This window comes from Oxyura jamaicensis, chromosome 6, assembly GCF_011077185.1.
Source record: "Oxyura jamaicensis isolate SHBP4307 breed ruddy duck chromosome 6, BPBGC_Ojam_1.0, whole genome shotgun sequence".
In the NCBI taxonomy this organism is placed as follows: Eukaryota; Metazoa; Chordata; class Aves; order Anseriformes; family Anatidae; genus Oxyura; species Oxyura jamaicensis.
The window spans coordinates 19468-35820 of record NC_048898.1 but is presented as its reverse complement, the minus strand read 5'-3'; the positions used below and the strand labels follow the sequence as shown (position 1 = coordinate 35820).

Sequence of the window (16353 nt, the reverse complement as noted above, 5' to 3'; positions counted from 1 at the left end):
TTTGAGTCTTTAAACACCATTACTCAACAACTGCCACATTTGATTAAACACAGACTGTACAAAACCAGTTCACTGAGTACTTCTATTTTCCATCATCATCCTTCTGACCAGTTAAAATTTTTGACTCAAGTTTCATTTTCTAGCCGTATGTCCAAACTATGCATAATTTGCTACTGTCCCCTGAGTAATACTTGTAAGATCCAAACATTTCTACAACACTAAAACTGCAGTTAGGGCTTTTTTTTTTTTTTTTATTTAGCTAATATCTCAACCTGACTTGTGCTACCTCCTGATATCAACCACCACAAGATTGCTCTTCAGTGCTGTTCAAAACAGTGTTATAATTACCATGTTGGTTTCTTTTGCCACAGATGGTTAGTAGCCCTCCTACTGCACATCAAATGCAGCAACTCTGCCCTTCACTTTATGCCTGCTGACCATTCCAAATCAGTAAAACTTTGAAAAAATAAATAGCAAAGACTTACAACTTGAGTATGTGGCAGAATGGGCAGTGTTATATAACATAGATGATAAAAAAGTGACATCATTCACATGGAGCCGTATGTGCTACAGGAGCCCAATTTTCCTTCATTTTCTTGGCTTGGTATGATTAGTGGGGAACAATCTGCTTGTTTCACTGTGCCTGAAGGTATGCAGACATCTTTTACTTATTATCTTCCTGCCTTTGCTTGTGCCAAACTCTTCCATTTGCTCCCAGCAAAAACATAAAGATGCTGAAGAACAGAATGGCAGCTCCTGCATTAATTTTCTTTTAAGCTACTGTTCCTACCTACAGTCCTTCATAGTCAACCTGATTCTTTACAGGATCAGAAAAGAAACTCAGGTGAGTATTACACAAATACGTACATATGCCATAAGCCATCTGGTCACTGTATCTCTCCAGGTCAAGGCGAATGCTCTGACGAAAGAATTCCAGCTTTGCTTTCAGTTGCTGAGATGCTGATACCATATTGTTTTTCATTTTGATTAGGTTGGCATTATACCGAAGGAGACTCAGCCTAACAAATTAAACAAGAACAGCACGTTAGTTGAAAAGTGTACGTGGACTTATGTAGCCAGAGCCCAAAGAAACTGTCCCATCACCTGAAGGAAAGACATAGTTAGCAAAAAATTGCCTAAGATCTTTGGAACAGGGAGTCTTGGTCAGGCCACAGACTTACATCCACAGAAGCTGCTCCTTCCCCCCCCCCCCCCCCCCCCCCAATTTAACAGTCTTTGCAGTGTGGACTCAATTTTTAGCATATATGGGCTCCAGTAGCATGTGGCTCCATGTGAGTGATGAAACCTTTTTTATCATTTGAGATAATAGAACAGTGCCCATTCTGCCACTCAGTCATAGGATAAAACCTACAAATGTAGCAAACAGTTCCATAGATTCTGTCACCAGTTCCATGGATTCTGTGAAACAACTGTCCTGGGCTGTGTTGGGAGGAGCACTGCCAGAAGGCTGAGGGAGGTGATGTGATCCCTCCCTTCTGCTCAGCTGTGGTGAGATCACACCTGGAGTGCTGGGTCCAGGTTTGCTCTCCCCGGGACAGGAGAGATATGGAGTTACTGCAGAGAGTCCAACAAAGATGATTAAGGGACTGGAGCTCTCCTCCTATGAGGATGGGCTGAGAGAGCAGACACTGTTCAGCCTGGAGCAGAGAAGGCTGACTGAGGATCAGCATGTGCAAATACCTGAAGGGAAGGTATAGTCTGAGCCAGGCTCATTTCAGTGGTGCCCAGTTACAGGACAAGAGGCAATGGGCCAAAAATGAAAACACATGATGAAGTTCGATCTGAACATCAGCAAACAATTTTTTTACTGCGTGGATGACAGAGCACTGGCACAGGTTGCCCAGAGAGGTTGTGGGGTCTCCTCCTTGGAGATCCTTCCAAGTTGTCTGGATGTGGTCCTGGGGAAGCTGCTTGAGCAGAGGTTAGGGCAGATAACCTCCAGAGGTCCCTGCCAAACTCAGTCATTCTGGAAGTCTGTGACTACATTCAAGGTTCAACTTTCTTTAATTATTATCAACATCAGGAACTATGCAGTAAAATTCATGGAGTGGAACTATTTCCAAGCCCAGATACGCTTTATAATGTAAAAGTACAGAAGAGCAGAGGGCTGTAAAATTTTTGGTAATCAAAACTCCCCTGAGATGTACATTTCCATTCAAACAGTCTTCATGCTTATATAATACTGTATCTCCTGAATTAGGAATAACAACTTACATGGCAGCTCTCTGGCCCTGGAAAAGCCTGCTATAATCTTCTTTTAGGCCAATCACGTAGTGAACTGCTTCTGCCCATACCTTGCGCAGCTGAGGAATTGGCAGTTGGATTTTACTATCCTGTACTGAATGCAAGAAAAACATGACTGCACATAAATGAAAGAACAACTCTAGAAAAGGAGCCTAGTTCTTACACCATTCCCAATTCCTGATTTAGGTGCCTGAACTAAGAGATCACGACATGTAAGAGCTGCTTATTTGTTACACGGTGATGCTTAAGCACATATAAGCTTTTCATATTACAGTTCCCAGGTACTGACCAGGCAGTAGCTCGTGTTTAAACTCACAGCTAAGATTTCTTTGAGCATTTTGTTTTTTGGCACTACAAGTCATGGACTAACACCACATGAAACATGGCAGAAGGCAGAATCCACAATTGGTTTTATCCAATAACTCTGTTACCTGAAGCACTTACTTAAGCTATCAAAGCAAATTTAGTTGCTCTCTTTAACCAATTGACATTGGTCACTGTCCTGACATGTTTCATCTTAAATTGCCTTCCAATCTTCTTTACATTTCCCTCTAGATTCCTGAAGTAGATACCTAAGGAAAAGATGTAGGATTCACGTGGGTTCCCCTATGGAGTTGAGGAACTGTCAGTACACTGGGATATCAATGAGCATGTTGTAAAAAGCGTTAGCCCCAAGACATTCAGCAGAATAGAGCAATACAAGGGGATTCAACAGAATAAAATAGTCCAACATATAGAAAATAAACAAACAAACACGCAGAATAAACCTGAGTGGCAGTAAAAGGAGACAGGAAAATTCTGCAGAATCAGGCCAAAGAAAATTAATCTCTTTAACAGTAACTGGTATGTGTCATGAGGCATTTCCTTTAAATGCAGCATCCTTGCAGATGTCTTCTGTCCTTTGACACTGTTTTTTCTTTCGTAAAGGTCTAGTAGGTCAGGCAATAAATGCTTTGACTTGTTAAATCTACAAAATGTGGAAATACAGTACTGTAGATGAAACTTTGTTAGGCTGCTCCAGGTTCTTAAACAGTCCTCTTTGAACTAGAGGCTGCCCTTCAAGATATACACCAGGATCTGTAAGGCAAATTTACTTCCATATTAAGTGAGAAGCAATGCTTTCAGGTCCAAGGGGTCCTCCAGCATTACTTACCAATGTAATTTACACAGTCAGACAGACTCCGAGAAGCAAAGGGTCCATCATAGACAGTTTTGCTTTTGTCAAACAAATAGACCATATAGCTATCCCAGCCTCTCTGGTAAGGAAAAAGAACATGAACATGAGAAATCCTGGTTACAATATGAACTAATTATTGTTGACAGAAACTCATCTGGTGCCTTAAAAAAAACACATTTTGATAGATCCTACAGAAACACAGGACCATTTGCTAGCAAGTTACTTTAAATAAAGATTTAGAGTATAACCACAGGAACCTAATTTACATTACCCAATAAAGAAAATAATGCTGCATAGAGTAACTCTCCAGTGGGAAGAGAACAAGGCAATTAATCTTTCATAAGATTTTACATTTCCCGAGAATGTGAAATACATTAAATGAACGGATTCATTCTTACTACGCCATCAATAACACATTGGGAAGCAGGCTTCCGGGGGTCCAGGCAAATTCCTGTTTCCAAGAGTAGTTCCTGATTACCAGTACTTATTCCAGTTTCATACTCAATCCGAGTCTGAAGGGAATGAAGGCTTTCCTCGGGATGCAAGAGAAATGAAACAATCTTGGCAGAGGTCATATTCAGGATATGTACTATCTGTAAAAAGAGTACAAGTTAATTACAAATCACTGGCTGTCAAAGACAAAGGATACAAAGGTGCTGCAGGGAGCATGTAGCAATAAATGTAAGTTAGGCTAAAGGCATCATTTGAGTTTTGATGGCCACAATAATCAAGTAAAAGCCCAATAACAAAAAAAATAAAAGCCTGGGCCTTTACCTTTTCATGTCAGAAAAAACTATGATCAAACCCACTAACAGCTTTCATAAGCCATGCCGCAGCTTAATTACATCAAAAGAATAGCGACAAGCTAGAAAAAAGGCCATCTTCAGTCCTGTTGTCTCTGATGTTGGCCAACATCGCTCCTAAGAAGGAGAGTCTCACATCTTTTAATTCCTCCATATAAAAGAAGTATTTACACACCTCTGCCTATCTTCTCATTGCTTTCTTTAGTTTTACTGTATCTGGGTGGAGAATGTAGGACCCAAACCCCATCACAATATACAGATTTTTTTCAAGTCCCAATTATTGGTACAACATTTCTTGCTTCTGTCTCCAATTCCTCTGGAATCCTTCCAGATCAGACCAAACTGTCCTCTGGCTTCTGCACACACTTGCCTCAGCTAGTCTCACTGCAGCAAAGCTCCAATAAATTACTTGGAGGGGAACAGCCAAATGAATATAATCTCTGCTCTACTATACGTAGTAGTACATGGGCCTGGAAATCACAGTATCAGTAACAGTGTTCAAAAATAACAGTCATTAGAAAATATTAAACCATCACTTGAGCTTGCTGAGTCCTTACTAAGATGACAGGCAGGAATAGGAAGGCAGTTCTTCTAGAGAGATTAATATAACTGGTGATATTTTGCCTTCAAATATGTACTGGACAGGCTGCATATACACTTCCCAATATCAACAAAAACATTCCTCATGACCCACAAGCTGGATGATGCCAGGATTATAGCCTTGCTCTAATGAATGCAATTTCTGTCTTCTGCTTTCAGTAAACCCAATAAAACTACGCTCACCTTCAAATTCAATATGTGATCCATTACTACAAAACACTTTGGACGACTGGTCTCAGGATCAAAACCTCCACCCCTCTGTTGTGGATCCCAATTCAGCATCAGTTGCAACCAGTTTTCCATGGGTTCTACAATTAAACTAAACAATAATAATTTCATAAACAGAAGAGTCACGAGAAAGAGAAGGCAGATATTCTGCCACGCTAAACCCACTTAGGAAACCAGAGTCTTACAAAAGCAGTAAGATTACAAGAACATCTCGAAGAATAGTATACAGTGCAAAAAGCTCAAAGCACGACATAACTCTAGTTATATTTCATTCTCAACCTCAGTACTTTTCCTAGAAGTTTGCCAGTGCCAATGAGTTGTGCTACACCTGCTGGGCACTTTAGCACTTGTGTCTCTAGATAAGTGACAAATAACCTGAGTCTGACTTCTGACTTGGTCAGAATCCTTAATTCTTCCTTCTTAATTTGGGTTGGAGGCACTCCCAGAGGTCTCAGTCTGGGCATTGCTCCCAGCAGGGCCAGTGTCACAGATCCAGCAGGCTGCACAGGGCCGTATCAAGGATATAAGCATGAAGAATTCCCACTGCCTGGGCCTGTCCCATGGATCCATTACTAGCATGGGGAAACTTTTTCTTATGTAAAATTTCAGTTCCCTTTTTGAAACTTGCACTGTGGCCTTCTGTCCTTTCATTTTGCCCCCTGTTAAGAGTCTGAATCCATTGTCTCTGTAATGTCCCACTAGACAGTGAGAGACAAAAATCAGATCCCCCTTTGCCTTCTTTGTCAGTCTGAACAAGCCCAGCTTCAGGGACCTCTTTTTTAATACGCTCATCAGGCTCTGACCATCTTTGTGTCCTTTGCTGGGCTTGCTGCAGTTTTTATCCATCACAAGTACTAGAAGCCTTTGCTTTCACAGAGCAGCTAATTCAAGTACCTGTGACTAAGTTATATTAGAAGTGTATAAGACCTGGTTTATGAGATTTAATACTATCAAATTTTCAGGTAGATATTACTCAGTGGCCGTGTGATAATGGGTGGTAAGCAGTGACAGAGCTCACGCTGCAAGGTGAACTGTTACCGTATCATTTATACCACCACTCTCATTGGAGAGCCCAAAGTATCAAAAATGAGCCAGTGTGGCTATAGACTATTCATAGAATCACAGAATGGTGTGGGTTGGAAGGAAACTTAAAGCCCATCCATTTCCAAGTCCTGCCATGCACAGGGACACCTCCCACCAGCCCAGGCTGCCCAGAGCCCCACCCAACCTGGTCTTGGGCACTGCTGGGGTAGGGCATCCACAGCTTCTCTGGGCAGCCTATGCCAGTGTCCCACCACCCTCACAGGGAGTAATTTCTCCCTAACATCTAATCTAAACCTACGCTCTCTTAGTTTAAAGCCATTTTGCCTTGTCCTATCACTACACTTCCTGACAAAGAGTCCCTCTCCAGCTTTCCTGTAGACCACCTTTAGGTACTGGAAGGCTGCTGTACGGTCTCCCCAGAGCCTTCCCCAGGCTGAACAATCCCAACTGCCTCAGCCTGTCTCTGTAACAGAGGTGCTCCAGCCCTTTGACGATCCTTGTGGTCCCCTCTGGACTCGCCCTAATAGGTCCCTGCATGCCCTTCTTGTTGTGAGGGCCCCAGAGCTGAACACAGGGCTCCAGGTGGGGTCTCACAAAAGCAGAGTAGAGGGGGACAATCCCCTTCCTCTCCCTGCTGCCCACACTGCTGTTGGTGCAGCCCAGGGTATGGCTGGCTTTCTGGGCTGCAAGTACACATTGCTGGCTCTTGTTGAGCTTCTCATCAACCAACACTCCCAGGTCCTTCTCCTTAGAGCTGCTCTCAATCCACTGCCTGCCCAGCTTAGATTTGGGCTTGGGTTTGTCCCAGCCCAGGTGCAGGACCTTACGCTTGGCCTTGTTGAACCTCATGAAGTTCACAAGGGCTCACTTCAGCCTGCCCAGGTCCCTCTGGACGGCATCCCTTCCCTTCCCTCCAGTGTGTCAACTGGTGTCATCAGCAAACTTGCTGAGGGTGCACTTGATCTCACTGTCCATGTCACAGACAAATACGTCAAACAGCACCACTCCCAACACCAACACATGAGGAACACCACTCGTCACTGTTCTCCACCTCGACAATGAGCCGTTGACTGCAACTCTTTGAATGCAACCACCCAGCCAACTCCTTACCCACCGAGTAGTCTATCCGTCAAATCCATGTCTCTCCAATTTAGAGAGAAGGATATCATGGGGGACAGTGTCAAACGGTTTGCACAAGTCCAGGTAGATGATGTCAGCTGCTCTTCCCCTATTCACCAATGCTGTAACCCCATGTTGTGGTTTAACCTGAGCAGCAACTAAGAACCACACCACCTGCTTATCGATGCCCAGCCTATCCCCGAGCAGCCAGTCCCCCCACCCTGGCCAGTCCTCCCGTATTAATTGTTCAGCATGCTGTCAGATGGTATGGAATACCCCTTTGGCCAGCTTGGTTCTGTCCCCTCCCAGCTCCTGCTGAACCCCTGGCCTGCCTGCTTGCAGGACAGTGTGAGAAGCTGAAAAGTCCTTGGCTTAGTGTAAGCACTGCTCTGCAACAATTAAAACATCAGTGTGATATCAACATTATTCTCATCCTAAATCCCAAACAGAGCACCATACCAACTACTAGGAGGAAAGTTAACTCTATCCTAGGTGAAACCAGGACACCCCATCACAGCAGGCCACCAGATTTGTTAGGCACAATCTGCCCTTAGTGAAGTCATGTAGGCTGTCACCAATCACCTCATTGTTTTCCATGTGCCTTAGCAGAGTTTCCAGGAGGATCTTCTCCATGATATTGCTGGGCACACAGATAACACTGACTGGCCTGTAGTTCCCCTAGTCTTCCTTCTTTCCCTTATTAAAAATGGGGCTTATGTTTCCCATACCCTATTACTTAACTGCAAACGGTAGCTTGCCTGAGGGCTCAAACAGTGTTTAGAAGAAAGAAGGACCCTTCTGTTTAAAAGGCAAGCCAAAAATTATCACTTGTAATCACATCATCACACTTACCCACAGACACTGTGAGGCTGTGGCAAATGAGTACTAAAGCGAACTTCCCCATTCATCTCTTCGAAAGCAAATATGTGCTTTGGATCCTTCTTCTTGATTTTTTCGTGCCTAGAAAATAATTTGTGGATACAACAATTTTACTTACAATTTTACTTTTAGTAACAGTTTTACTTTTGTAAAGGGACAAGTTAAATTTGGCATCATCAGGAAGTGCCAAATTATAGTAACTTTAGAATAAACTGTTCTTTCAGGGCAAAGAAGACAATTCCAAATAATCCACCTAGAACAACTATCTCCAAGAGGAAGAAATGAACCCTTGAAATTATCTCTGCCTCTGGAAACATTTTCACACCTGCGTGCAAGGACATCTGAAGAGCATTAAACAAAAGGATCAACAGGTAACCATTCACTGACCCCAGGGCAAGTTTTCCATATGTTGGAAAAAGCGGGACTAATACCAAATTACTAAAATAATAAAATAATGTTTGTTCTGTTGCAGAATCACCCTTTTAAATACCTGGCTTACATACAGTACTGATATTGCAAGGTAAGAAGTGGAAATACATAAATAAGCATCTCTGCCCCTTGTTGTAGCTATCAAAGAGCAAGAAGAAACTTCCACATGCAGGTTAAAGTCGTTTAGTCCTCATTTTTGTAAAGTTATTTAAAAGCACATCCTATGTGTTTACTACAGAACACATTGGCTGGTGTGTGTTGTGTGTGTTATTTTTTGCTAAAACATAAGTAACCTCACAGCCTAGGTGAATATAGGACTGTATGACTCCCCCCCCCATACCTGAATTTTTTCCGTCACTGGTGCTGTCTCAATGCACCATCATTTAACCAACTGGTTTATAATTTATCTTTTTGATTCAAATTTCCCTTTTGAAAGAACTGCTATACCCAGAGGCTATCACATGAGGTAATCAGCACCTATGACAGTATGTATAAATAGCCAATTGAATCATCATTGATGCCATGGAAGAAACACCTGCTTCTGCAAAGCTGAACAGACCAACAGCCTCACCATGCAACCGACAATCAATCAGTCATTCTGGTTCACACAGTCCCCTCATTACACACAACAGACGTTAGGTCCTCTTGAGAATGTCTTACCAGGTGAATGGCTGTAAATTATGTAAGAAAGGTCGAAATCCTGCAATGCACTCAAACACCATCGTTCCAAAGCTCCAGTAATCAACAGTAACAGAGTAGGATTTGTTCTCAAAGAGTTCAGGAGCCTAGAAAACAGCATAAAAAGACATTTTGAAAGCAGTGTTTTCAGGCCACAGCCGCCATGACCTAGAGCTGGTGCCAGCCCCGGTGCCAGCTGGAGGCTGTGCAGGTTCTGACACATGCTTCCATGATTCTATGAAATGTGGTAATAACAAAGTATTTGTATACATCACCCCCCATCTTACCAAATATTGCAATGTTCCAACAAATGAAGTGCATAAACTTCCTTGATCCAGGTCCTTTGCATAACCCAAGTCTATTATTTTGTGAACAATCTGAAAGCAGTTTAAACAGTTCATCAAACAACAAACAAAACAATCAAACAAAACCAAACCTGTTCAGTGACATTCAAAGCATGCAGCTAAGAAGGGGGGAAGAGAACAGAAATTCCAGAAAAAGTCCATGGTGAAACACTGAAATGTGACACAGTGTTAAAGCCTGCTGTTTCACCATGTAAGCTGGCCTCATTCACCTAACTTAGCTTAGAGTCTATTTATAGAGCTTGGCCAGTTATAGGTTTGCTGTATCTAGCTTTCTGTCTTGGCATTTTAAATTATTTATTAAAACAGTAACAATAAAGAAAACCTTTTTATTAAAAAATCCCCTAGGTTTTCTATTTGAACTAGTTTGACTGTACATGCAACTGTCAGCCCCACAAATGTACCGTTATCATAGGCTACAATCTCTTACCATTCATATTCTGTTGCATGAAAGGTTCTTGAATGGAAGCAAAAGTTGATTGACATGGTTTTCAGAATAAGCAAAATAGGATTTGATTCTCCAAGAAGATGTGAACTTTTCACAAATTCAGAGTTGAGTTTTCAGCCCAGTTCAATGCCAGAAAGTACCTGCTCTCTTTTACTTCTCTCAGGCGAAACAAAGATGCTGACAATTTCTAGAAATGACAGCTGGAACACTGCTGACAGAGGCCACCTGACCTACCTTCCCACCTTCATCCTGTAGAACAATGTTTTCAGGCTTTAAATCTCTGTGTATAATTTTGTTTTCATGCAAATACTGGATACCAGACCCTGAAAGACATGTGTGATTTAAGAGAAAAAAAAAACACACTGATTAAAGACATTGTTAATAAAAATCTAATGTCTCTGATTTTAGGGTTGACAGCAGCACATTTTCATTTAAAATCATCACTAAGAACTTGACTTAGATTTGTAAGCTTTAAGTGTATGGATACAGGACTAAACAGGCCCTGCTCCCCTGCCCTGCAAAAAAGGAGGCCATTGTGGGGTTTAGATCTTGTGGTATAACCACAGGTCAAATCCCTTGCCTTAAGTGTGAGAGAGGGGAGATAAATTCTTTTCAAACTGTACAATTACAAAATGAACCATGACATGCAGACAAGAAAGAGGTCTCTAAAACGTGCAGACTGCCTGAAACCTCTCTACATGTTCTCTGTTCTAAGACATTGGTAAATTAAGACAAGATAATGAGAAGGCCTATTTACACTTTTAAGACATTATGCAAAATATTGTTGTAAGAAAGCATTGACATTCATTATGTAAATGAAACAAGTCCAGCTTTCTTCTGACCTAGAAGTACTGCCAGTGGCTTACAAAGCGTCTCATAAACTTGCAAGGCTCCCTGAAGCAGTGAAGTGCACATCATTGCTTCAGGGAGGGAACTGTCCAGCTGTGGTAAGACAGAAGCACAGCTGGAGCTAAGGACTCATGTCTGGGTAGCCTCTGCTTAGCACTGCATGGAGCAGCAGCCCCATCAGTAACAGCAGCACTGAACTCACTGGCTTAGGGGATCCCCTCTCCTGGTGTGCTCAAAGTAGCATCACTTTTGTCACTCCCACCCTTAAAAACGTAATTCCATGGTTGCTTTAAGCTGATCTACATGGAGTCTGTCCCCAGAATGAACACAGGTTCCTGAACTCTCCTTTCCCAGACACAACTTTAATGGCAGCACAAGCATTTATCGGGCTGTGTGATCAGCTTGATCCCGGAACTGATCCAGCTGGAAAATGCACAAGAAAAAAAATAAATCAGGTTTTAGCCAGGCTGGTTTCCAGAGCCTACTCCTCACATGTTTATGGGTGAGGCTGGAGGGAACAGAAGCATGCACCCAAGAAAAGGCAAAGGGCAGGATTTTGCCTTGTGGCGACTGTAGAGCCACTAGCAAAAAAAAGAAACACAGCAACAAATCGTGACAAAGAGAAGGGGAAAAATCAAGTCTGTCCAAAGAACAATGCAGGCTGCTAAATAAAAGGTTTTCTACAAAGTATCTGCCACAGGACAAATCCATAGACAAAAAAAAAGACTTTCAAAATCCATTTGTTTTTTAAAAAAGTCATGATTTTTCAGTCTTGAAGATGTCCAAGCAGAAACAAACAAAAAAGATCCTGTGAAAGGCCCAAGATAGGTAGTGTATCTTCCTATCTCCATCACAGGGTACTTTAAATTTTGCTATGAAAAGGTATTCAGACTGCAAATTTTGTTAATCCAGAAGCCTAGTACTAACGAGCCATGCCTGTAAATTCATTATGGGATTATTATAAGGGAAAAATTCAACCCATGTGCCTTATCCACAGTTCAACACTTTATCCCATCAGAGCCAAGCCCCCAGCCTTCACCGATTTATCACTCATTTACACACTTAACAGCTTTTCACTTGTGCATTTCTTCTCCATGGCATTTTCAAATGCCTTGGGAACCACTGCAGAGACAGAAAAGCAGCTATAGCATGAATTCAATACAAAGGCAGCAAAACTCTGTCTCCATATGGAAAAGGAACAGGGATGAAGGAAGACGGGAGTTGCATCTGATTTGGGAAATTCAGCTGCAAGTCCTCTGAGCACTGGAAGGAAAGAAGCATGCTGCTAAATGGGCTGTGAATGCAGAGAAGCCTTTGAGTTTACACACCTGATCGGCACCTCCAACACTTCTGAGTTGGACTGTTTCCTGTGATTTTTCAAGTGGTGTCATACCCACCACTGGAAATGTTTTTTTTTTCCCACCAAACACAATTTCCCTGCTACTAAGCAAACCCCACACAGACAAGCCACACTGCAACTTTGGCACTTCTCAGATTGCTTCTTGCTTTTAGGCATGTACAAGTTGCTTCAGCTGACATGGAGCTTGGCATCTGCAGAGTCATGAACTGAGTGTTCAGAACAGTAAAACTGCCACCTTAATGATATGGTTACTCACAACTGATCACTACACAGTGACCAGTCCCTTTCCACAGGCACATCATTATTGCAAGTTTCTCATCTCTGTGATCAGGAGGGACAGACACAAGGTCCTTCCTCTGGAAGGAAAGCCCAATTTGTTTTTGCACCCTGATCTTGTTAGTACCCTTCTCAGGGTCAGCTGAAAAAAGCAAAATGCCATTACACATAATAAACACATAAAAACAAACAAGAAAGGCAGTAGACTACGTACCAATGTCGCTAAGCAGAGACAGTATATGACTTTCCTTAAGTCCACAGCAGTTTTCTGGTTTGTTTAGCAGCTACAGTAAAGAAAAAGATGTTTACACTCATAATGCAACAGTTAATAGCCTAGAATGTCATCTTACATGCCCTGCCAACATGACACAGAAAACAGCATAGCTCAAATGTAACTCTAGTTGAACAGTGAAATAAAAGAGGGGACGGGAGGAAATAAAACAAGTTGGACCAAACAAAAATTCACTGCACTGAGTCAGGGTTGAAAAGAGTTGGGCTGCTAGAATAATAGCACAGAAGCATAAAAGCCATCTGAAGGCAAGAGACTCTTGCAGGCCTGCATGCAACTTAACCAAACCCTGTTTTGGAGCACAGTCTCCTTCCTGACTGCTCTCCCAAAATGGCAAGACGCTGCTCAGCACTCAGGCATGCTGACTGAGATCAACCACACAGTTAACCCTGAAGTAAAAAGCAGATCATGGACCATGATTTGGAGTCTCAGCTCTGCACCCACTCTAAAGCGCTCCATGTCTCCTCTCCCTTCCCCTGAGTATTTTTCCTCTAGAAAAAAGGTGTCGTAGAAGCACTGCAGGACACCCCCTCCTAAATTACTGTCTCAGACAGTGCATATGCCCTTGAATCAGCCAGCATGTGATGTTTTTTTCTTTTTTTTTCACTGAGGACTTTTATAAATGACTGAAGTACCCTCTGCTCTGCAGCCACCTGATGTACCCTGCCTCCGACATCTCAGGCACAAGCAGCAGTCAGACTTCTACAGGAAGAGAAACCAAACCTGCTCCCTGAACTCTGGGTGTTGCTCTACTGAGCAACAAAGGAGGATGGGGCAAAGTCAGAAATCAGCCTCAGAGCCCATAGCACTACCCTAAAAAAGCACAAACAAAAAATATGTGCACAGCCCATATACAGAAGCTGTCTTTATGGAAGATTATGGATATGCAATGAGAAATTAACAGCAGTGCAAAACAATGCCAAGCAACTGGAAGAGAAAGACTCAATGACGAGTAGGATCAGAACTAAGAAACCATGGTTATTTTTTTTAAGGAACAAAGCATTACATACGATCAAGTGAAATAAAGCATGTCACTTCTTAAATTGTACCACCATCTACACATTAGAAATTAAATACTGCACTGAAGGTAGAGCTAATATAACCCCAAATTTTTTGGGCTCCAATTTGCCTTTAAGTGTCCCCAAAACTTCTCCATAAATACAACACCCAACTGTCACCATTCTTTGGAATTTTCTTTGCAATATGCTATTTTCACGTGCACCTACTTCCTTTATCTGCCAACCTTTCAGCCTCTTAATGTCGCAATTGTTTCAAACAACACAAAAAAAATAAAATGAGGCTAAGTAAGTTACACATTAACTGCTATGACAGATACGCAGTTACTGCATTCAACATCTGCTCACATTTCCTAGTTCGTCTGCTATGTAGCTCCAGAAAAAAAAAAAAAAAAAAAAGTTTAACAGAAAAAAAGTTTCCCGATCGCTTACATAAGCTAACTTCTAAGTAGATGTTAAGCAACAGAACTTTACTTCTTCATCCGTAAACAAACGGCTGCTTCCTGAACTTATCTACAATGGAAATGGCGCACAAGCTCCTCTCTGGCCATGCAGCTGCTGCCTTCCTCGAGTGCTGCTGCTTTGCAGAGGGGGCAGTTCCCAGCTCCACAAAGAAAAACCTGCTAAAGCCTCTGAAATCCTAGTGGCCCCAACCCAGTAAGAAATAATTCTTCCTTAAGCTGCGAGAAACGCAACACCAGAGAGACACAAATTAATTTTAAACAGATACAGACACAGAGCAACAAAGCCAGACACACTGGGTGCTAGGATCTAGGCTGCAGGAAGCTGCACTAATGCTGAAGCAGTTCTGTGAAAGGATACACTGCTTCAAGATAATGTAATACAGATTGCTGTCTGTCATCTGGCTTCAGTAGTGCAAACCTTATTTCCCCACTCATGATCACTGTACATTTACTTCCTTGCACTTGTACTAAAAAGAGAAGTACCACAGAATGTACAGGGTTTCACAGATGACCACAGCTATGGACATAGCATTAATCGCACTCATTTTGCTACACAGTGCAAAGCAAAACAGACATTACCTTACGGAGGTCACCCCCTGAACAATACTCCATTGACAGACGAGGAACACCATTAACAAGAAAGTTCATCTCCTCAGGAACTTCACAGGCTTTTACTACATTGGGATGGTTCAACCTAGGCACATGGAGATCTTGATGAAAACTCCAACTCCTCTTTTGGAAGAATGGGAATAAAAATTGCCAGCTAACCAGGTTTTTTATTTCAGGTATAATTTCTGTTCCCCAAACATATCCTTGCTAAGAAGTACTATCTACCAGTTGGTATCTAATTGCATAAAATTTCTATTTTGTGTCATCCCTGACCATTGCAGGGGGGTTAGAACTAGATGATCTTTAAGGCCCCTTCCAATCCAAGCCACTCAATGATTCTGTAATTCTATGAATACAGGAACCAGTGATAAGCAGAAACATCTCAAAGTCAAGATACAGGACTTTGACGCTAAAGATCCAGGTTTCTGGATTCCTACACATTCCCTGCAAAGTAATTTTGTCTCTATTTCTGCATATGGGTACAGCCTCTTTCTGGCCCAGGGGTTTCTTGAGAATATTGTCTAACTATATGGGAGAGGTGGAACCAGGTGGGTAAAACACAAATACACTACAAAGGATTCATTTCTGCAACTGAATTCTAGCAGGGCCCCCCTAACTACCTCTAATTCACTACTGCTAGGAACAATGACAGAATTAGATAATCTTTAAGGTTTCCCTTCCAACCAAAATCATTCTGTGATTCTATGACAAACATATCAGGGAGAACCTGAAGACAAATTCCTCCTCTGTACACATCCCAACCCCCCTAGAAGCCAGCACAAAAGCAGCTGCAGACTTGTGTCTGAGCGCCTGTGCTCAGCAAATTAACAGGTTTGTGTGAAAATGTGAGCAAAAGCGGCAACCACCCAGTCCCAGCTCAGATTGGGCTCCAAAGCGCTGCCTGAGAGTGGCTTCCTTTGCCACCAGGCCAGCAAGGCGCAGGACGATGAGAGCTGGCTGGGACAAGGGCTGCTGGGAGGGTCCTGCGTCCCCTGAATCCCCAGGATGGGGATGGCAAGTGAGGCCCCGGCACCCAGCGCTGCAACCACGGGGAAAACCCCGGCCAGCCCTGGCCTGGGAATCGCAGCTGAGGCGACTCGAGGGCCGTGCTGCGCACTCACTTCTTCATGATGTCGATCTCGTGACACCAGCGGTCCTTGTTCTTTACGCTCAGCTCCAGCCGGCACGACTTGACGGCCACCTTGGCTCCCGTGTCCTGCGGGACGCAGCGCCGTCAGCGGGCCCGCTCCCGGCCCCAGCCCCCCACCCGCCGCCGCCCGGCCCCACCTGGTGCTGGTAGAGGCACACGTTGCCGAAGCCCCCGGTGCCCAGGCGGTCGCGCATCTCCCAAAGCCCACAGCTCGCCGCCGGCTGCCCGCGCAGCACCGGGCCGCTGCTAGGGGGGGCCCGCTCCGCGCCCCGCTCCATGGCGCCGCAGCCAACTCCGCGCCCGGGCAG

At 43.3% G+C, this 16353-nt stretch overlaps 1 protein-coding gene across 1 annotated transcript in view; it reads right to left on the bottom strand.

The window, feature by feature from the left end:
- The window catches only part of CHUK (component of inhibitor of nuclear factor kappa B kinase complex), a 31847-nt gene extending 15494 nt beyond the window's left edge, over window positions 1-16353 (bottom strand). The window contains exons 1-13 of the mRNA XM_035329837.1: window positions 16183-16353; window positions 16017-16111; window positions 14866-14980; window positions 12732-12801; window positions 10267-10355; window positions 9510-9599; window positions 9205-9329; window positions 8089-8196; window positions 5029-5164; window positions 3841-4035; window positions 3419-3521; window positions 2236-2359; window positions 868-1019 (exon numbers count right to left, since the gene is read on the bottom strand). Of these exons, the coding sequence (XP_035185728.1) occupies window positions 868-1019; window positions 2236-2359; window positions 3419-3521; window positions 3841-4035; window positions 5029-5164; window positions 8089-8196; window positions 9205-9329; window positions 9510-9599; window positions 10267-10355; window positions 12732-12801; window positions 14866-14980; window positions 16017-16111; window positions 16183-16323 (1543 nt within the window). The 5' untranslated portion in view covers window positions 16324-16353. The remainder of the gene's footprint in view (window positions 1-867; window positions 1020-2235; window positions 2360-3418; window positions 3522-3840; window positions 4036-5028; window positions 5165-8088; window positions 8197-9204; window positions 9330-9509; window positions 9600-10266; window positions 10356-12731; window positions 12802-14865; window positions 14981-16016; window positions 16112-16182) is intronic.